This window comes from Electrona antarctica (assembly GCF_951216825.1).
Source record: "Electrona antarctica genome assembly, chromosome: 10".
NCBI classification, from domain to species: Eukaryota; Metazoa; Chordata; class Actinopteri; order Myctophiformes; family Myctophidae; genus Electrona; species Electrona antarctica.
In genome coordinates this window covers 6,843,965-6,866,162 of record NC_136791.1, presented here as the reverse complement: position 1 = coordinate 6,866,162, position 22,198 = coordinate 6,843,965, and the positions used below count along the sequence as shown (strand labels likewise).

Sequence of the window (22,198 nt, the reverse complement as noted above, 5' to 3'; positions counted from 1 at the left end):
AATGTTTTCTGGGCATGTTTTGAAACGATAGGCCTAATAATTCAAACCCCATACAAATGGGTTCCGACCCACTGTTTGGGAAACGGTGTTCTAGATGGAGATTGTATAACCCGGTCATCCTCCCTCTCTTTTCTCTCCGTCTCTCCCTGGTCGTCGACGGCTTGTGTTCTGTTCTCTCTAGCCCATTTTGACCTGAGATCAGATTCTACAAATGTCGTTCTTCGACTTTTCAAAAATAGCAGACCTACAAGATCTGCTATTTGTTTGAGTGGTGCAAACCACTCCAACAACTGGCTTTGTTAGTACCCGTGTGTGTGTTTGTGCCTGTACGGGTGAGCATGGTTGCTATGGTCACTGACATTACGTCAGACCACAGCTGATCAGCCTATATAAGACCTTGCACCACTCAGTTCACACGGGTGTGATTTTTCAATAGCTAAAGCATAACATAATGCTAACATCAAAAGGGGTTCCCGAGGCCTGGGCCATGGCTCAGTGGTCCAGGCACCTTGGCTGGTAATCCAGTCTGGCAGTGTGCCGCGGGTTCGACTCCCGATCCCGACGGCCTTTATTGCATGTCTTCCCCCCCCATCTCTCTCCCCATTTCCTGTCAGCCTACTGTCTGTCCCTCCATAAAATATATAAAATAAAGGCGAAAGCCAAAAAAAAAACATTAAAAAAAAAAAGAAAAAAAAGGGGTTCCCGCCCAGAATGGGCTAGATGTGCTCCAAGCATGCGTGCGATATGGAGAGCTTTAGAGGCTGCCTGTGTTTCAACACTTGGCCCTTATGAGTGGGTGTTGACAGTGGAGTAAAAGGGCTGGCAGGTCTCAGAGACGTCTCTATTTTAGATATGGCATGACAGCTACTGTACGAAGCCCGCTGGAAGAGAGGGATGGAAGTAGGAAGTGGTGAGAAGTGCAGCTCTGCTCTCGTCCTGAGGAATCCTGATGGATTTGTCATGTAGCTTCATCTGCCACAGAGTTGGCATATTTGCCTCTGTAGTGTAGACAATATTATATGAATACCAAACGGTCAATAAATTACAAACATGACCCTGAAGTATTGCACCCACTTTGCGATGATGAAAGTGAACTAAGGCTAAAACTGACTTTTCTTCCCAAAATGGGATAGTGAAGTGGGTGACAGCTGACATGATGGTAAAACGAATTCCAAAGGGAGAAATGTTTCTCGTCATGAAAATGGACGTCAACCTAACATACTGAACCCAATGGGAACCCCAATTCCCCTCTCCCCCCAAACTGTCCCCCCAATCCCCCCTCCCCCCACGGGACACCGTAATGAGGCCGTAATAGCCTAGATTGGGTGGCCCCATTAAAGCTCTCGCGGAAGAAAAGCATCTGGGTGGGGCGCGGTGCTCCGGCAAACACTTTGATGTCGGAGACCCCCTTCACGTAACTCTTATTAAGAGATTTATGGCTGAGGGCTCACCCCCCACCCCCACCCCCCTGCCCAGCCCACACTGTTGTGTGAAATGTCTTCATTTTCCATTTGCTTTGTGTTAACGCAGCAGACCACCTGGGGGGGTGGTTATACTTCGTCCTTCCAAGGTGTGCGGGCAGGTGGCAGCAGCTCGTTAGGAGAGATAAGAGAGAGCGGTTTAATGTGGCCTCGTCGAGGGGAAAAAAAAGTTTACATGCTTGCTGTATGTCGGAAAAGTCAAGTACATGTACGTGCTTTGCCAGGGACGTTTTATTTCACTTAAACACTTCAAAACAACCCACAGGTATTACCACTGTTTTCTGTCTGATGTTCATGACGAGAGCGCTAATTACCCGAGCTGTCAAAATCGGTATCGGGAGGAGCTCTGTGGATGCCTCATGGCTGGCGTGTGTGTGTGACTGTGTGTGTGTGTGTGTCTGTGTGTGTGTGTGTGTGTTTGTGCACGCGCCTGTGTGCGTGCGTGCGTGCGTGCGTTAAGGTATGTTTCAATGTTGGGTGGCTAAAAGGTCCCTTATTGGCTGTTGACGACGGTGACTTAACTAAGGTACTAAGTTCGTAGAGGTCTGCAGCACTTGGCAACTACTTGCACGCTCTGCTTGCGCACAAGTAGGCCATGAATGGCCTACAGTAGTTGTTGGCACCTCGACAGAGATTTCTAGTTCTGTCTGTGTCCCTTTTATGCCCATATTTGGAGTTCTTTCTTTGTCAGCCATGCCCAAATATGGAGTCTATGCAGATGTCAGAATGATGTCAGAACAGGCCAGCTCCATATATGGAGATATAGGGATGATCAGGTCCAGATCCCGGGCGGAGGCTTTTGTGCTGTTTCTGGACAACCGGCTATCCGACGGACTCGACACCGGGCACTGCACTCCCTGTGGGGGTGTGGAACGCGTGTGTCGAATTTGAAGTCAATGGGGCGAACGGTTCTCGAGTTACGTGGATTATAGACGTACAGAGACTTGGTGCAATCATAGATATGCCCTGGTGATCTCATTGACCCCCCCCAGACACACACACACACACACACACACACACACAATTGCAATTACCTGGTGCAATAATAGCAGTGATTGAATTCAGTCTCTGCATAACAGCAGCACAGGCAAAATAAAAAGGCACCCGGGTTTCTCCCATACCCCTTTGAACATGATTTTCAATTACATTTAGGAGTGGAAATTTCCATCAAGATGTGGTTTTCTAATGTATGCCCGCTTGGCCACATAGAGTTGAGACTTAATGGGATTATAGGATATAATGGGATGAATGAGTGGACGGCAGACACTAATGCTTGTTCTGCATTTGTTCGATTTCATTCAATCATGATTTTCAGGCGGGGAGGTGCTTCCATCTTGCTCTTCAAGTTCGTGCTTCTTCTTCTTAGTGTTTGAACTTGGAAGTCAAAGTCACCACGACCTCCCGCCTGGTGTGTCTTCGACCGCCGTGTGCCGGAATGTGTCATAATTGTGTTTCTGTCGGGAGGAAACCTTCTAACTAACATTTTTTAGGGTTTAGATTTTTGCATAGATCAGTGCTATTGAACCCCGTTTACGTCTGTGTGTTGATTCGAAAATGTTTTAACCAATGGAAAGTAGTAAAAAAAAACTCCATTGGACCCTCAAACTGTCTGCTAAAGCAGCTAACTCCACCACCTCTCCCCCTCTCATGCAAGTAATTGACAATATACAAAGTCACAACAGCAACTTTGATGAGGCTGTATTGCTTTGTTTTCAAAACGTAAGGTTATCTTAATTTCCTGGAAAAATGAACATTTTGTAGTTAGGTGGTTTCTACCTGACAGCAGAGATATTTAGCTTCTAACACGTCACTAGAAGAACCACCCACAAGCCGGGGGATTTCAGAGTTCTGCTCTGCGATTTGTTTCTGTTTAGCTGTCAAACAGAAGGAGGTACTAGTAGGATTTAATACATGACGTCATGGGGAAGAGAGCCAACTGTTCCATTTTGCTATTACATGTCATGACCTCCGACCTCCCATGAAACATCAATAGTTTTTGTGCAACACTTAACCCGTTTTGACCTGAGATCAGATTCTAAAAATGTCTTCTAAATCCTGACAGTTTTCTGAAAAAGCTATGTTTCTATGTCAGTCGTTCTTTTCAATAGCTAAAGCATAACATAATGCTAACACCCGCCCAAAAGGGGTTAAGTATAATACACAGATGCAGCCATCATGTTCAGCTCACCAGGAATGCCACAGCAGTCACAGTCTCCGGGGGGTCAAACTCAGTGGTGGAAAGGAAAGTAACTAAGTGCATTTACTTAAGTACAATTTTGAGGTATTTGTACATTACTATACAATTTTCAGTACTTTTACTTACTACATTTCTGACAATTATTTTACAACTTTAGATACTAGTTACTTTGTAGATTTTGATTATTATTACAAAACACACATTGACCACTTCAGCCCTATATACATTTTGGCCATTTGTAAATGGCAGATCTACAAGCTCACAATGTGTCGCGATGCATTGTGAGCTTGTAGATCTGCTACTATTTCCAAAAGATTTTTTATACATTTGAAAACTTGAACTGGGACATTCTGCTAAGTACATTTAGATGCCACTGCTTTTGTACTTTTACTCGAGTAAATGTTGAATTCCAGACTTTTACTTGCAACAGAGTATATATATATCTATATTGCAGTATTGATACTTTTACCTAAGTAAAACATTGGAGTACTTTTTTTCCAGCACTGGTCAAACTGTTACCGACATCACATGACAAAGACTACTTTGGTCGGTTCTCTCCATCCTGTTTAACGTCTCGCGCTGTCGAGTTAACCCATTTTGTGCGGGAACCCCTTTTGGTGTTAGCATTATGTTATGCTTTAGCTATTGAAAAATAGCAGATCTACAAGCTCATAGCGCGCCACCGAGTGGCGCGCTACGAGCTTGTAGGTCTGCTATTTTTGAAAAGTCGTTAAAATGTGGCGCAAATCATTGAATATATATTTCAGAGCGAACATTTTTAACTAAAATATTTGCTTCTGGGGGGTCCCTGGAACTACATATTTTGAGATGGGGGTCCGTGGCCCAATAGAGATAATTCTGGGGGTCCTTGACATGAAAAAGGTTGAGCACCACTGACATAGAAACATGGGTTTTTCAGATTTTTTTTTTAGGATTTAGAAGCCTTTTTTTTTATCGACCTCAGTCCAGATTGGGTTAAATAAGGTAACCTGACCTCTTTGTTTGGGCCGCGGCCTGCAGTTCTGCTCTGTGCACAAGTCTAATTCACCCCGTTAGTCGGGTTCCAGATGCCAGACGTTTTGCTGACACGCTCTCTCTCGCTGCTCTCTAAAAATACTGACCAGGAAAATCGGAGAGGCATGAAAATGCGTGTTATGCAGAACAAACTTTAAGAATGCGTGACATCAGCATCTAAGATTTTTTACTAAGCCAACGAAGATTAACTATAAACAGTGTTGCTATTGTATCGTAGTCTCGTTACATGGAGTGTAATGTGTGGTCTCCAACTTGGTATAAAATGTCCAGTTTTCGTTTTTCTAGCCTCCGCGTAAACCTATAAACACGGTTGTCTTTTTTTAGAGGACTCTGCCAATTGTTTCTTAAGGGGCCTGCCTGTGATGCTGGTTCAGTGGTTCAGTCACTGGGAAGCTGGAGCAAACGCATGCTCTCTCTCTCTCTCTCTCTCTCACACACACACACACACACACACACACTCGCACACACTTACAGACCATGAGAGTTCAGTCAGGAGGTGCTGGTGTGGTCACAGAATCTTTTCCTTGGATTCCCTCCTCAATTTATCTCGGTCTGCAAACACTTGAGCCATTCAGTTTCTCCTCTAAACAAAGTCTCACTCAGACAAGATACTGTCCGTCTGTTGCAGCCACTACATACACACTCCAACGTTTCTATAATTGTCTCCACCAGGCCGAAGGCATGCTGGGGAGAGGGCATGTTTTGCACTCCGTCCGTGTGTGTGTGTGTGTGTGAGTCTGTGCGTCCTTCCGTCCGTCTGTGTACAGCTAATCTCCGGCACCGTTAACCCGGTCGATGCCACATTTTGCACACACACTCCCTGGATGCCAACGATAAACCTCTGCCCCACATTTTCCAGAACGGCCTGTTATAGCGCCACCAGGAGGCCGACTTTTGGAAAACACAGTTTTTGATATTACTACTCCAGAATCTGTCCAAAAATCCCACAAATCGTTACACACTGTCTCTATAGTCATGTGTTCAAGACGGATCTGTCCGATATTTCATATTCCATCCTAATTGGATAACATTGGCTTTCAAAGTTTGCAGGATTGGCCTGTTTTGAACAAAAAGCCTCAAATTATGAACGCAGCGTGCAATTTACGTGAAATCTTTCACAGACTTTCCTACTAGGCTGAGGAATATATCCCACCCTTTTCACATTGGCCTGTTATAGCGCCACCAACATGGGGTTTTTTGCAAAACACATTTTTGGAACAAAATGCCTCAAATCATTCAGTTGCCATCCAAGTCGTAGGAAGAAATGTTTCCCCACACACACACACACACACACACACACACACCACACACCACACACCACACACACACACACACACACACCACACATTTTAGGAATGCTAATCTTCAATCCGTGGTGATTACTTTGAATTGCTCAGGACATAGATTTTATTATGGTTATTATTTATTTATCTATCCTCTCTGCTAGCCCACTCTCTCCTGCCTGTAATGGAGTGCTTTGGGAAAGATGACCTCATTATTACCTGCGTCACAGCACTCCAGCTTCCTCCCACCGGTAGAAGCCCCCCCCCCCCCTCATTCAGGATAATAGCAATCTGAATGTGGCATGCATCCAAAACTAATGAATCCACCACCCCCTCCTTTTTAAACCCTTTATAACTTCCGCCTACACCTCCTTTTATTATTTTGTATTCTTTTACTTGACATTGACTAAATAAGTTGTTTGATATCCCGCGTTCAAATCACAGTTCACTTTTTCTTCAGATCTTATGTGAACCCCTTGAAGTTATTAACGAATAAACCAATCAGTGACACTCTTAATTGAGACTCTGCCAGGTCCCTCCCTCCCCCCCACACCCCCCCCCCCCCCCCCACACACACACACACACCCCCCCTCCCTTTTTTTGTGTTCCTTTGAAGTCTCAGTTAGTTATCAGTGTTTGCGTTTGAGCAAAGAGAAGAGAGATGTTATCCGGAGTCCTGCTTGCTTTTATCCATAATTGGGTCACGTAGATTTTAAGGGAGGGAGGGGAGGGGGAGGCACTGATTGGCGGTGCGATCATGTCGTCTTCACAGAGAAGTGGCAGAGGAGGATGAAGACGGATGGCTCACAGTGACTAGCCTAGCAGCATCATGGATCTCTGTCGTGGAACAGGCAATGTTGACGTTGAATTGGGTCAGTGGTGGAAAGAAACTAATTCCATTTACTTAAGCACTGTATTTAAGTACAATTTAGAGGTATTTGTACTTTACTTGAGTGTTTCCAATTTTTGGAATTTCTTTGAAAATGGAAACTGTGGCGATTATGCGGGAATAATCGCGATTATCTCAAATAATTGCGATTAGACCACTATATAATAACTGTCTGCGACAGACATATCCCTATAGCGACATCATGACCATCTGAGCAGCCAGCAGCTGGGTGAAGTTGAATTTCCCCAACGTATGGGATCATTATTCACCTGACTCCGCCAGCGGGTGGCAGCAGTGAGTTCCTCCTCCTGCTCCCATCTGGTCTCTCTCGGGCAGAGACGATGTACTCCGAACAAAATCTGATCAGAGCGATATGTGGCCGCTATAGGCGGGATCAACGAGAGACTGGTGACGTATTGCAGCTGTGCCACAGCGCAAATGTAAACACAAGAACTAAACAACAAGAACTACAACTCCAAATTATTATGGATGGAGATATCAGATTTGTGTCCCGCTGCTCCCGGTTGTCATGGTTTCTGCTTGAGAGAGACCAGATCAAGGTAGGAGGAGGGAACTAGAGAGAGACCAGATCAAGGTAGGAGGATGGACCTTGAGAGAGACCAGATAAGGTAGGAGGAGGGAACTAGAGAGAGACCAGATCAAGGTAGAAGGAGGGACCTTGAGAGAGACCAGATCAAGGTAGGAGGAGGGACCTTGAGAGAGACCAGATAAGGTAGGAGGAGGGAACTAGAGAGAGACCAGATCAAGGTAGAAGGAGGGACCTTGAGAGAGACCAGATCAAGGTAGGAGGAGGGACCTTGAGAGAGACCAGATCAAGGTAGAAGGAGGGACCTTGAGAGAGACCAGATCAAGGTAGAAGGAGGGACCTTGAGAGAGACCAGATCAAGGTAGGAGGAGGGACCTTGAGAGAGACCAGATCAAGGTAGAAGGAGGGACCTTGAGAGAGACCAGATCAAGGTAGGAGGAGGGAACTAGAGAGAGACCAGATCAAGGTAGGAGGGACCTTGAGAGAGACCAGATCAAGGTAGGAGGAGGGACCTTGAGAGAGACCAGATAAGGTAGGAGGAGGGAACTAGAGAGAGACCAGATCAAGGTAGAAGGAGGGACCTTGAGAGAGACCAGATCAAGGTAGGAGGAGGGACCTTGAGAGAGACCAGATAAGGTAGGAGGAGGGAACTAGAGAGAGACCAGATCAAGGTAGAAGGAGGGACCTTGAGAGAGACCAGATCAAGGTAGGAGGAGGGACCTTGAGAGAGACCAGATCAAGGTAGAAGGAGGGACCTTGAGAGAGACCAGATCAAGGTAGAAGGAGGGACCTTGAGAGAGACCAGATCAAGGTAGGAGGAGGGACCTTGAGAGAGACCAGATCAAGGTAGAAGGAGGGACCTTGAGAGAGACCAGATCAAGGTAGGAGGAGGGACCTTGAGAGAGACCAGATCAAGGTAGAAGGAGGGACCTTGAGAGAGACCAGATCAAGGTAGGAGGAGGGAACTAGAGAGAGACCAGATCAAGGTAGGAGGAGGAGGAGGAGGGAACTGGTGAACTCGATACTGCCGCCATCTGGCGGAGTCGGGTTAGATCATTATGACACGTCCACCACACTCTGAAATGTCTTTCAGAGCAGTTGTGTTGCTTAGATTTGCTCCATTGAGCGCATGATAATAAAGCACATTCATGATGGGGGCTATTTGAGATCTCACAGCCGTGTGTGTGTGTGTGTGTGTGTGTGTGTGTGTGTGTGTGTGTGTGTGTGTGTGTGTGTGTGTGTGTGTGTGTGTGTGTGTGTGTGTGTGTGTGTGTGTGTGTGTGTGTGTGTGTGTGTGTGTGTGTGTGTGTGTGTGTGTGTGTGTGTGTGTGTGTGTGTGTGTGTGTGTGTGTGTGTGTGTGTGTGTGTGTTCATTTGAGTCGGACACGTCTATGTTAATACGGGCATATGTGTGCATCTGTTGAGTGGGAGTCATTTCTGTACATGTGCTGTTAGTACATGTAGTAAGTTAGTGTGTTGTCACTCACCCAGTGATGACTCCCAGAGATAGCATCAGCTTGCTGTCTCCACAGCAGTGTGTGATGTTAAATGGTGCATTTATATAGTGCCTTTATCCAAGGCGCTTTACATAGATGTGCATTACATTCACCCATTCACACACACATTCATACACCGATGGCAGCGGAAACCATGCAAGGCACCAACCAACACATCGGGAGCAATTAGGGGTTCAGTGTCTTGCTCAAGGACACTTTGACACTAACTCTGGGGGAGCCCGGGTTTGAGCTGGCAACCTTGCGGCCACTCTACCGCCCTGCGGCGGTGGCGGTGATGTGCTGGACATCATGTTGCAGCAGTGTTGATTTCGACAGCAATATATATATTTTTAGTTTTAGTCTTTTGAATAAATGTTCATTTAGTTTTTGCCCGCCAAAAATGTAAAACCCCCCCACTGCTCTGTTATGACCTGATTTATTAGACCTACTGAAAACTGTTTCCAAGGGATGACATTTAAAGCTGCGATTGTTGACAATATTGTCAGCAACGATAATCATGATTATTAACCCATTTGACAGTTTTCTGAAAAAGCTATGTTTCTATGTCAGTCGTTCTTCGATTTTTCTAAAATAGCAGACCTACAAGCTCGTAGCGCGCCATTCGGTGGCACGCTATGAGCTTGTAGATCTGCTATTTTTCAATAGCTAAAGCATAACATAATGCTAACACCAAAAGGGGTTCCCGCCCAGAATGGGTTAATCGTGGCAATATCCGCCCCGCCCGCCTCTTGTACAGCTTTCTCCTGTCTCAACATCAGTGTCTGCGTTGCTGATGATGATGATGCCTGCTACTGTACATAACGTGCATGCCAGTGCACACATACTCTTATTGCCTGCCATACTTTTTTTGTCTTTCGCAGCTTTTTGTTTGCAGTGTGATCAGAAAAATGCACATGAAGTGCACAAAGACCCGCACATCGTCTGCACTTGCAATACGAACTTTATTGGCAACGTTTCGTTCAAAGGCCTCACTCACACCTTTCGATCTAGCATACAACATTGATGCACGCTAGGTGTAAGCAAGATGTAAGTGTCATGGCCGCCCCAATGCATTTCCAATGGAAGTCACATGGTTTGATACAACATTTTGGACTACAAGCTGTTGTATGGCTTTAGGCTGTGTTTCGACTGCCCCCCTCCCCCTCATACAACACAAATGTTGTGTCAAACCATGTGACTCCCATTGACAATGCATTGGGGCAAGATGTATCACACCCTTTGTATACAACAAGCATACATCAATCTGTTGCGACCGTGTGAGTCGCCCCAAAGACCTTCTTCAGGCATCTGCTGATAATGGGGTTTGCAATGTGATGAAATTCAGCCGTCACTGTTGGCGAGTACAGACGACAGATATTTGAAGAAGGTGGGAGATCGGAAAAGTGGGGATCGGAGGGGAGGGGAGGGGAGGGGAGAGGAGAGGAGAGGAGAGGAGAGGAGAGGAGAGGAGAGGAGAGGAGAGGAGAGGAGAGGAGAGGAGAGGAGAGGAGGAGAGAGGAGAGGAGGCGATGCAGGACAGGTTGCTGCTGATGAGCCCATTAACGCTGGTTCTGTCTGTCAGGCTGACTTTCAAAAGCACTCCTGCGGCCTGACAGCCAGATAGAGCTACAGACAGACAGGCAGCAGAGCTGGGCTTAATGGGTGCCTGCACTTCAGCGAGCAGTAAAGCCCAATACCTCTCTGTGTTGACATTCTAGCGTCTCTCAGCACTTTCACTCTCCCTTTTTCACCCACTTGCTGTCAGTCACTCCCCAACTTCTCGACACCCCGAGAGGTTGAAAATCCAGTGTAATGCGAGCTGCCTTGAAATGTAGTAGTATTAATATTGCATGGCGATCGCTATTCATCCGAGTGCATTAGTCTATCCCTCCAGTTGGGCTCTTTGCAGGTAACGTGTGCTGTATGTTATCGATCGGTTTTAGCGCCAACTAGCCTTGTTCCTGTACTGTATATTAACGATCGGTTTTAGCGCCAACTAGCCTTGTTCCTGTACTGTATATTAACGATCGGTTTTAGCGCCAACTAGCCTTGTTCCTGTACTGTATATTAACGATCGGTTATAGCGCCAACACGACTTGTTCCTGTACTGTACGTTATCGATCGGTTTTAGCGCCAACGAGCCTTGTTCCTGTACTGTATGTTATCGATCGGTTTTAGCGCCAACACGCCTTGTTCCTGTACTGTATGTTATCGATCGGTTTTAGCGCCAACACGCCTTGTTCCTGTACTGTGTATTATCGATCGGTTTTAGCGCCAACGAGCCTTGTTCCTGTACTGTATATTATCGATGGGTTTTAGCGCCAACGAGCCTTGTTCCTGTACTGTATATTATCGATGGGTTTTAGCGCCAACGAGCCTTGTTCCTGTACTGTATGTTATCGATGGGTTTTAGCGCCAACGAGCCTTGTTCCTGTACTGTATGTTATCGATCGGTTTTAGCGCCAACGAGCCTTGTTCCTGTACTGTATGTTATCGATGGGTTTTAGCGCCAACAAGCCTTGTTCCTGCGAACATGGAAACTCATGAGATGGAGCAGCTCTTTGGGTTCTTTGCGGTTTCAAGTGGTTGTTGTTGAGAAAGATTGCATTCTTTCCCACACAAGGAATTGTTTGTTTGCTAAGTTTGTGTGTTTTTTTTACGCCGTTGTTGTTTCCAGGCAACCAACCGTACAACAATGCACCTTGGTTTGGGGGCTATAACTAAAAGCTATGAAGTATAAAAGTTTATGGTTGAGCCGGGATTTCACCATTGTTCTTTTTTTATTGTGGCGGTGACTCTGAGGTGTCATTTCCATTGTTGTTGTTCCTTTGGAATAATTCTCACTCCATACACAGATTCACAGAATGTTGTTGGCACTAGAATACCACCTTAACTCGTCTGTCTGTCTGTCTGTCTGTCTGTCTGTCTGTCTGTCTGTCTGTCTGTCTGTCTGTCTGTCTGTCTGTCTGTCCCCTCTCTCTCTCCTTTGAAGGGCCCTTGCTGTGCGGGAGTTTAGATAACTTTGAAGGGCCCTTGCTGCGTGGGAGTTTAGATAACTTTGAAGGGCCCTTGCTGCGCGGGAGTTTAGATAACTTTGAAGGGCCCTTGCTGCGCGGGAGTTTAGATAACTTTGAAGGGCCCTTGCTGCGTGGGAGTTTAGATAACTTTGAAGGGCCCTTGCTGCGTGGGAGTTTAGATAACTTTGAAGGGCCCTTGCTGCGTGGGAGTTTAGATAACTTTGAAGGGCCCTTGCTGCGTGGGAGTTTAGATAACTTTGAAGGGCCCTTGCTGCGTGGGAGTTTAGATAACTTTGAAGGGCCCTTGCTGCGTGGGAGTTTAGATAACTTTGAAGGGCCCTTGCTGCGTGGGAGTTTAGATAACTTTGAAGGGCCCTTGCTGCGTGGGAGTTTAGATAACTCTGAAGGGCCCTTGCTGCGTGGGAGTTTAGATAACCTTTTGAAGGGCCCTTGCTGCGTGGGAGTTTAGATAACTTTGAAGGGCCCTTGCTGCGTGGGAGTTTAGATAACTTTGAAGGGCCCTTGCTGCGTGGGAGTTTAGATAACTCCTTTGAAGGGCCCTTGCTGCGTGGGAGTTTAGATAACTTTGAAGGGCCCTTGCTGCGTGGGAGTTTAGATAACTCCTTTGAAGGGCCCTTGCTGCGTGGGAGTTTAGATAACTCCTTTGAAGGGCCCTTGCTGCGTGGGAGTTTAGATAACTTTGAAGGGCCCTTGCTGCGTGGGAGTTTAGATAACTTTGAAGGGCCCTTGCTGCGTGGGAGTTTAGATAACCTTTGAAGGGCCCTTGCTGCTTGGGAGTTTAGATAACTTTGAAGGGCCCTTGCTGCGTGGGAGTTTAGATAACTTTGAAGGGCCCTTGCTGCGTGGGAGTTTAGATAACTTTGAAGGGCCCTTGCTGCGTGGGAGTTTAGATAACTTTGAAGGGCCCTTGCTGCGTGGGAGTTTAGATAACTTTGAAGGGCCCTTGCTGCGTGGGAGTTTAGATAACTCCTTTGAAGGGCCCTTGCTGCGTGGGAGTTTAGATAACTCCTTTGAAGGGCCCTTGCTGCGTGGGAGTTTAGATAACCTTGAAGGGCCCTTGCTGCGTGGGAGTTTAGATAACCTTGAAGGGCCCTTGCTGCGTGGGAGTTTAGATAACTTTTGGCCTTCTTATCTCTTTGAAATGTCACGTTCACATTCCCTTCCCTTCCCTCTTTGTCTTTGTGACTCATTGAAGAGAATGAGTCTCAAAACCAAGAGCATTGATTCCGTTGGACATGGACAGATTGGACAGATGACACACATGTTTACAGAACGTGCTGCCAACAATGTGACCATGTGTTTACCTTACTGTGTCTGTGTGGTAACTGGCTGCTTTTTGGCTCATCTGTACATTGTGTGTAAAGCTATGCACACTCTTATAGCATTGTGTGTGTGTGTGTGTGTGTGTGTGTGTGTGTGTGCGTCTGTTTATACGAGTGGTAGGAACAGGCAGGGCTGGGTGTATTTAGGTTCAGGGCTGGGTGTATTTAGGTTATGTAGGTCACACGGTGCCTTCTGTGTTTGAACACTACAGTAAAGTTGGCAGAGTTCCACAGACATGATAGACTTTGCCTCACATTCCCTGTACAACCCCCCCCCCCCTTCACACACACACACACACACACACACACACACACACACACACACACACACACACACACACACACACACACACACACACACACACACACTCTCTCTGTCTCTCCGTCTGTCACTCTGTGGTATGTGAGAGCCTTATCTTTTTTTTGCTCTGTCTCTGTTGGGACTTCTCCCAGGAGCCAATCCCACTCTGTACTAATCTGAACCTACACGCACACACACACACACACACACACACACACACACACACACACACACTGCTCTTCCGTGTCTATCTCTCTACCCAGGCTGATAAGTTCTCTCTACAGTAGAGGTACAGCATCATGTTTGTTGGCACACCGGGTCATGTGCTCTCTTGGCACGTCCTTACATGGAGCTATGCTGCCTGTCTGCCAACGGTATAGGATCACGGGGAGGCAGTCTGTCTGCCAACGGTATAGGATCACGGGGAGGCAGTCTGTCTGCCAACGGTATAGGATCACGGGGAGGCAGTCTGTCTGCCAACGGTATAGGATCACGGGGAGGCAGTCTGTCTGCCAACGGTATAGGATCACGGGGAGGCAGTCTGTCTGCCAACGGTATAGGATCACGGGGAGGCAGTCGAGGCACATTAACCACACCAACACTAGCGGCCCTCTTCTGGGGGCGAAGCGATCTATACAAGCTTGTAGATCGGCTATTTTGGGCCGAACTGATTTGGTGCAGTAATAATAATAGGGCCCTCCGGGGAATCCCCATCACCCATTGTTTTTCTCACGGTCGGGCCGATGCCGATCTTAACCACTTAACAGTAACACTAGCATGACTGAAGTAAAATCAGACACAAGTAGCATGTGCTTAAATTCATAGTTAGAACATTTTCTGAAAGCTTCATGGGCAAAGATAATTAACTTCAAAATCTTTAAAAAACGGTCACAATGACCTCTCAATGACCATGCTAGTGTTAAACCCTCAATGCCTGGAAAACTTTATATTTGGTCTGCTCTTTTTCCCCCGTACACCAAACCTTTTACTTAAGTAAAACGTGTGAGTACTTTTTAAATACAGTAGTCTCGACCGGGTGCAGTACTTAGTTTAGACCAGTCATTAGTCCTACAACTACAACCCATCTCAAACCCTCACCCCAAACCTAACCTCCCACAGGGCAGCACACCTAAACCTAACCTTAACCCATGTCTAACCAATGACTAGTCTAAACTAAGTAGTATGCACCCCGTGCCGGCCAGCTATAGCCACCTGTGGGCACCAGACAAAGGCTGGTCTGATGGAGAGATGGACAGGGAGAGAGAGGAGGGAGAGGAGGGAGAGGAGAGAGAGGAGGCGGTACCTCCTCGGCTCTATCTGAAGGAGGCAGTTTGATTTCACCTTATTGAAAGATCTCCCATTTTACTTGGCTTCAGGCCTAACTCATTTAGACCTGAGGACGCATTTGTGTCACCTTTTTCTTTTTTTAACCACTTTAACCATTATTTGAAACTTTAGCTGTTGGAAAAATAGCACATCTTACAAGCTCATATCTACGAGCTTGTAGCTATTTTTTGAAAAAATTGTGAACAAAACGTGCACACATCTTTGAATATATTCCTTTCACAGCGAGTGTTTTTAACTCAAATGTTTGCTTCTGGGGGTGTCCCATGAACAACATATTTACAGGGGGGGGGGGGGGGGACGTTGGTGACCAATTACATATAATTGTTTGGGTCCTTGACATGAAATTTTGAGAACCACTGGTACAGAAACGTTATTCGCTTTTTTCAGAAAACTGTCATGATTTAGTTTAGAAGACATTTTGTAGAATCTGGTCTCAGTTCTCTATGGGCTAAGGAAGAGAAGCCGCAAGGAACCCACAGCACACACACACACACACACACACACACACACACACACACACACACACACACACACACACACACGCGCGGGCACACACACGCGGGCACACACACTCGGGCACACACACACACACACACACACACACACACACACACACACACACACACACACACACGGACAGGTGGTTTGCTTAAGGTTGCCTCTATCAGTGAACCTTTGCCTGTGATAACATAAGCCTTGACATGAGGTATGATAACATTGTGTGATGCTGATGCAGGCCAGTGGAAGGCATGGCCTGCTGTCACACTGCGTTATTGCTGCGTTGGTGGTGGTGGCATTTGTTCCACCAACACAGGAGAGGCAGAGTGCAGCTGCACAGTTCAAACGCTCAGCCCTTCCTCAGTCATATAGCTTACTGAATCTATGACTCTAGCCTATTTTGACCTGAGATCAGATTCTAAAAATGTCTTCTACATCCTGACAGTTTAATGAAAAAGCTATGTTTCTATGTCGTTCTTCGATTTTTCAAAAATAGCAGACCTACAAGCTCGTAGCGCGCCACTCGGTGGCGCGCTATGAGCTTGTAGATCTGCTATTTTTCAATAGCTAAAGCACAACATAATGCTAACACCAAAAGGGGTTCCCGCCCAAAATGGGTTAAGTGATGAAGACCACTGGTGGAACAGTACTCATTCTGCTAAAGTAAAAAGTATCAATACTGCAATGTAGAACTACACTCTGTTACAAAGTAAAAGTCCGGAATTCAAAATGTATTTAACTTTAATTTCAAATGCATACAAATACATTTGGAGACAATAACATTTTTTATACTTGTAATTAGCTGAAATCAAAAATATATCAATGTTCGGATATTAACCCATTTTGGGCGGGAACCCGTTTTGGTGTTTTAACTAAGCATTATGTTATACTTTAGCTATTGAAAAATAGCAGATCTACAAGCTCATAGTGCGCCACCGAGTGGCGCACTACGAGCTTGTAGGTCTGCTATCTTTGAAAAATCGTAAAAATGCGGCACAAATCTTTGAACATACATTCTTTCAGAGCGAACGTTTTTATTTAATTTTGAGGTCAGGCCTAAATGGGTTAACCTGTGGCCGCATTCAGTGATGTTGGGGGCCGCATGTGGCCCCCGGGCCGCCAGTTGCTTGCCCATGCATGGTCTAGACTTTATATTGTCTGTCACCAGAATGGGTGTAAATCCAGCTCCCATCCCGTCTAGTGAGATGTGGCTAAATAGAGCAGAAATTATTTCTCTCACCGCTGTGGCCCCCAGACGGTGAAAATAGCCAGTGGAAATAAAGATTTAAGTGTGTCTGAGGCTGTACTAGTGTTGCTACATCCTGTCTCAGGCAGGCATGTTTTAGTGTTGGCGCGCTCCTGTGTTTATACGAGCACACGTACATTGTGTCTGTCGTAAACAACCTATACTTTCGACTCCTTTTTCAGAAGACACAAATCACCGAGGCTATTAAGTCACGTTACACGGTCTACGTGTTACGTCCGATATTTTTTTATTTTACGATGATAATGATTTGCAATTAACCAATGACGCCTTAAAGCTCAAATGAGTCCAAGAAACTCTATGAATGGAAAACACAGTAAAATGCAAACAGTAGCCTTATTGGGTCTGGGTCCCATTTTTTTTTTAGAGTCTTTGGTATGACCCGGCCAGGGATTGAACCCCCGACCTCCCAGTCTCAGGGCGGACACTCTAACCACAAGGCCACTGAGCCTTATTCTGTACATTCGCCCACAGTAGCCTTATTCTAATCCAGTGGTTTTCAACAGTGGTCCGGGGACCACCAGTGGTCCTCGAGGTGTTCCAGGTGGTCCCCCAGCTAAATGATGGAGAGTTGGTAACCAAATGGACCCTTATAGATCTTTAACTCTTGAGGGTGTAAAGGCTAAATGTCATCAAACGGTGGTCCGTGGCTCAGAGAATCGCCCAATAAATAATGGTCCTCTCTCTCTCTCTCTCTTTTCAGTTCTGTCCGTCCGAGCCGGCTCCGCCCCCATCCAGTTCACCAAAGAGCCCAAGTCCCAGGATGCATTGCACGGGCGCAGCGCCATGCTCGCTGCGAGGTCAGCGACCCCGCCGACATCCAGTACGGCTGGCTGCACAACGGCCAGGCGCTGGAGAACACGGAGCGCCGCTTCCAGGAGGGCAGCAACCTCAAGTTCACGGCCGTCGACCGCAAGATGGACGCCGGAAACTTTGAGTGCGTGGCCCGCGACATCGCCGCGGGGGAGGAGCTCCGCTCCACCAACGCGTCCTTCAACATCAAGTGTGAGTGTCGCCTTTCTTCTCCCCCCCAAGCCCCCCCCCCCCCCCACACACACATGTTGATTGATTTTCACCAGCAAATTTAGATTCGTCGTAGTCTTGGGAATAAAACGTCACTTAGTTTTTGTCATATGTCATATGTCATCTGAAATACAGTGTTAATTAGGATTTAGTATAGTTTTAGTCTAAATCTACAGTTGGTTTTTGCAATACATTTTTGCAGGCCTTGATGGCGTTGTAATGGCAGATTTGACACTTGGTTGCATGCTGAAAATAGCACATTTTCGTTTTGTTTTTATCTTGTTGACGAAATTGTCAGTGTACTGTATATAGTCATAGTCGCCACGGTTTAGTTTTTATTTCGTTTTCATGTAGTTCTCGTCAGCGGAAAAATAGGTAGTCGGCCAACATTTTTCGTCATAGTTTGAGTTGCTGGCCCCCGCCGCCCCTACCCCACCCCTCTCCCCACTGTGCCCCCGCCGCCCCTACCCCACCCCTCTCCCTACTGTGCCCCCGCCGCCCCTACCCCACCCCTCTCCCTAGTCCCCACTGTGCCCCCCGCCGCCCCTACCCCACCCCTCTCCCTAGTCCCTACTGTGCCCCCCGCCGCCCCTACCCCACCCCTCTCCCTACTGTGCCCCCGCCGCCCCTACCCCACCCCTCTCCCCACTGTGCCCCCCGCCGCCCCTACCCCACCCCTCTCCCCACTGTGCCCCCCGCCGCCCCTACCCCACCCCTCTCCCCACTGTGCCCCCCGCCGCCCCTACCCCACCCCTCTCCCCACTGTGCCCCCCGCCGCCCCTACCCCACCCCTCTCCCTACTGTGCCCCCCGCCGCCCCTACCCCACCCCTCTCCCCACTGTGCCCCCCGCCGCCCCTACCCCACCCCTCTCCCCACTGTGCCCCCGCCGCCCCTACCCCACCCCTCTCCCCACTGTGCCCCCCGCCGCCCCTACCCCACCCCTCTCCCCACTGTGCCCCCCGCCGCCCCTACCCCACCCCTCTCCCTACTGTGCCCCCGCCACCCCTACCCCACCCCTCTCCCTACTGTGCCCCCGCCGCCCCTACCCCACCCCTCTCCCTACTGTGCCCCCGCCACCCCTACCCCACCCCTCTCCCTACTGTGCCCCCGCCGCCCCTACCCCACCCCTCTCCCTAGTCCCTACTGTGCCCCCCGCCGCCCCTACCCCACCCCTCTCCCTACTGTGCCCCCGCCGCCCCTACCCCACCCCTCTCCCTACTGTGCCCCCGCCGCCCCTACCCCACCCCTCTCCCTAGTCCCTACTGTGCCCCCCGCCGCCCCTACCCCACCCCTCTCCCTAGTCCCTACTGTGCCCCCCGCCGCCCCTACCCCACCCCTCTCCCTACTGTGCCCCCGCCGCCCCTACCCCACCCCTCTCCCTACTGTGCCCCCGCCGCCCCTACCCCACCCCTCTCCCTACTGTGCCCCCGCCGCCCCTACCCCACCCCTCTCCCTACTGTGCCCCCGCCGCCCCTACCCCACCCCTCTCCCTACTGTGCCCCCGCCGCCCCTACCCCACCCCTCTCCCTAGTCCCTACTGTGCCCCCCGCCGCCCCTACCCCACCCCTCTCCCTACTGTGCCCCCCCCGCCGCCCCTACCCCACCCCTCTCCCTACTGTGCCCCCGCCGCCCCTACCCCACCCCTCTCCCTAGTCCCTACTGTGCCCCCCGCCGCCCCTACCCCACCCCTCTCCCTACTGTGCCCCCGCCGCCCCTACCCCACCCCTCTCCCTAGTCCCTACTGTGCCCCCCGCCGCCCCTACCCCACCCCTCTCCCTACTGTCCTCCTCGGCCAAGAACATTGTGAATGTGTACTAACTCTGCCCTTATGGGATTCTATAGTTATAATTGCTGGCCCCTCCTGGGGGCTTTCAGAACTTTGCGAAAACAATGGTGCCGACGATCCGGTTTCTGGACGGAAAGAGGGGACAAAACAAAAGTGGCGGTATAGAGTGTCGTTGCGAGCATGGAGGAATGTTTGTGTGTCTTGTTGGGTACGCTCGCTCTTCGTGGCTTCCTCTTCCTCCGTCGCCTGTAAAGAAGAAACTGGATCTGTGTGTGTGTGTGTGTGTGTGTGTGTGTGTGTGTGTGTGTGTGTGTGTGTGTGTGTGTGTGTGTGTGTGTGTGTGTGTGTGTGTGTGTGTGTGTGTGTGTGTGTGTGTGTGTGTGTGTGTGTGTGTGTGTGTGTGTGTGTGTGTGTGTGTTGTATCGTTCTTCTTTTCTCCGTTTGTGTAACACTCTCCTCCTTCACCTCAAAAAAGGGCTTTTGTGTGGAAATTACCGAGTAGTCTGAAATTCCCCTTCCAGCCATGTAATTATTTAGGTTCTAGATTAACACTGACCCTATTTCGCTCTGACATCGTATTTACCATGGGTTAGCTAGACCCCCCCCCCCCCCCCTCTTCCCCCAACGCCTTGACCACACCCACCCCACTTTCCCCCAACACGTTATGCATGGATTAAAGTTCTCAGTCGCCACGACACGATTTCATTTGGATTCCATATAGAAGCCAGCGTGTCTTCTGTGAAAGCATGGCTACGTGCCAAAGATATCCGATCTTCAAGCTCACAACAGGTCGCAGCGTGACATGTTGTGAGAGTGTAGATCGGCTACTTTTCGGTCATTAGTTATTTTCAGGGGTCACCACCACCATGCCATCCTGTGGTGGACTGTGGACATTTTCTCAAAATTAGATTGTTGCCACGGACATACAGTACAAAACCAATAATATTAGCAGAAACCATAAGCAGAGGATGGGGAAGGCAGCTAATACCATATTTGACCAACTATTATACTGTCTATTTGTTTTAACCCATTTTGACCTGAGATCAGATTCTAAAAATGTCTTCTACATCCTGACAGTTTTCTGAAAAAGCTATGTTTCTATGTCACTCGTTTCAAAATAGCAGTGGCGCGCTATGAGCTTGTAGATCTGCTATTTTTCAATAGCTAAAGCATAACATAATGCTAACACCAAAAGGGGTTCCCGCCCAAAATGGGTTAAGAACCACATGCACATGGTCAACGTTATAAAGTAAATAACATGCGCTTGTAGATCAGCTGTTTTCACAAGTTTTGCTGCTTTCTTACATTATTTGACAATTTGGCCAATGATGTTTGACAAGTTAGGACAATTGGGTATTAAACGTTCTTAAGTTGTCACTTTACTGTCATCTGGAGACCCACCCCAAATTCTCTCTCTCTCTCTCTCTCTCTCTCACACTCTCACTCTCTCTCTCCCCCTCTCCCTCTCTCTCTCTCATAGCAAGCAGTTGCGCTGATTTCCATAGTCGACAACAATACTGCATATTACTATGTGCTGCTACATTGTACAGCCAATCTGCAGAAGCCATCAGCGAATAAAGGAGAAACAGTCGACAGTCTGTCTCGACTCCAGAGACTAATGTACAACAAACCTACATCAGGCAATGAACACGGCCATGCTCTCCTACGGAGGGGCTCCTAGCAGCTGAACACGGCCATGCTCTCCTACGGAGGGGCGCCTAGCAGCTGAGCTGACTTAGAACTGATACAGAGTCAGACCAGGGGAAGTTGGGGAACCCACCTGTTTCATTAAAACAGAGCATCGCGATGGCCCTCGACTGTGTGTTTGACGCCATGCGTTATTGCGACTGCATTCAAAGTTGTTGTAACGCTTGCTTGTACTCACCCAATAGTTAACTTGGGGTCAGCTATAATTCGTCCTCTAGTTTTCATATCCATTTGAAATGTAATGGCAGAAAACGTGCATCATTACTAAATTCACCGATCGCTCACCAAGATTAACTCACCCATCGCCAAGGACTTATTTAACTTCTTTTTCATGATGTCCTGGAGCGCCAAGGACGTGTTTTTCGTGTTTTATAACATGGTAAAAAAAAAAATATATATATATATATAAAATAAAATAAAAGATATATGGTGGCGGTCAGGGCCTTTTGGCGCCCCCTAGTGGCGATGGATGAGTTAAGACAGATTTCATTCTCTGCACTTCCTCCATGCAGTTATGGGGCCAACATCAAACAGGTGCTTTGATGTTGGCGCAGGCAATAAATGACTGATATGTAATTTCTCGGCACTTATTATTAATTCATACACATTCAGGAAATATTAGATTTTTGAGAAGACATATTTTTATTATAATGAAATAAATATAGGCCTATATATTTTTCACAATTTCTTTCTCAAAATCAAACGATTGCCACGGAGTCACACGGACAAGGACGAGTCTTGCCACGGACACGTTTGTCCGTGTACGGACGTGTTGGTGACCCCTGACGTGTTGGTGTTTAAGATGAAAGAGTATTTGATGTGATCCAACTAGTTTAGAAGCATCTTCCAGAGACATGAATGGTCTCCGAAATGTCATAAAAGCAAAGCTCAAATCTTTGATTTCTTCAGCTGGTTGGCCTAAAACTACACATTACATTTTCAGTCTTGAGATTTCATTTTGATTTATTCCTTGCCATTAACCC

General features: G+C 47.8%; 1 protein-coding gene across 1 annotated transcript in view; it reads left to right on the top strand.

Annotated features, from left to right (window-relative positions):
* The window catches only part of LOC306931517 (inactive tyrosine-protein kinase 7-like), a gene marked incomplete at its 5' end in the record, with an annotated part of 90,982 nt that overhangs the window by 796 nt on the left and 67,988 nt on the right, over positions 1–22,198 (top strand). The window contains 3 exon segments of the mRNA XM_079512918.1: positions 11,921–12,364; positions 17,402–17,485; positions 17,488–17,703. Coding sequence (XP_079369044.1) covers positions 11,921–12,364; positions 17,402–17,485; positions 17,488–17,703 — 744 coding nt within the window.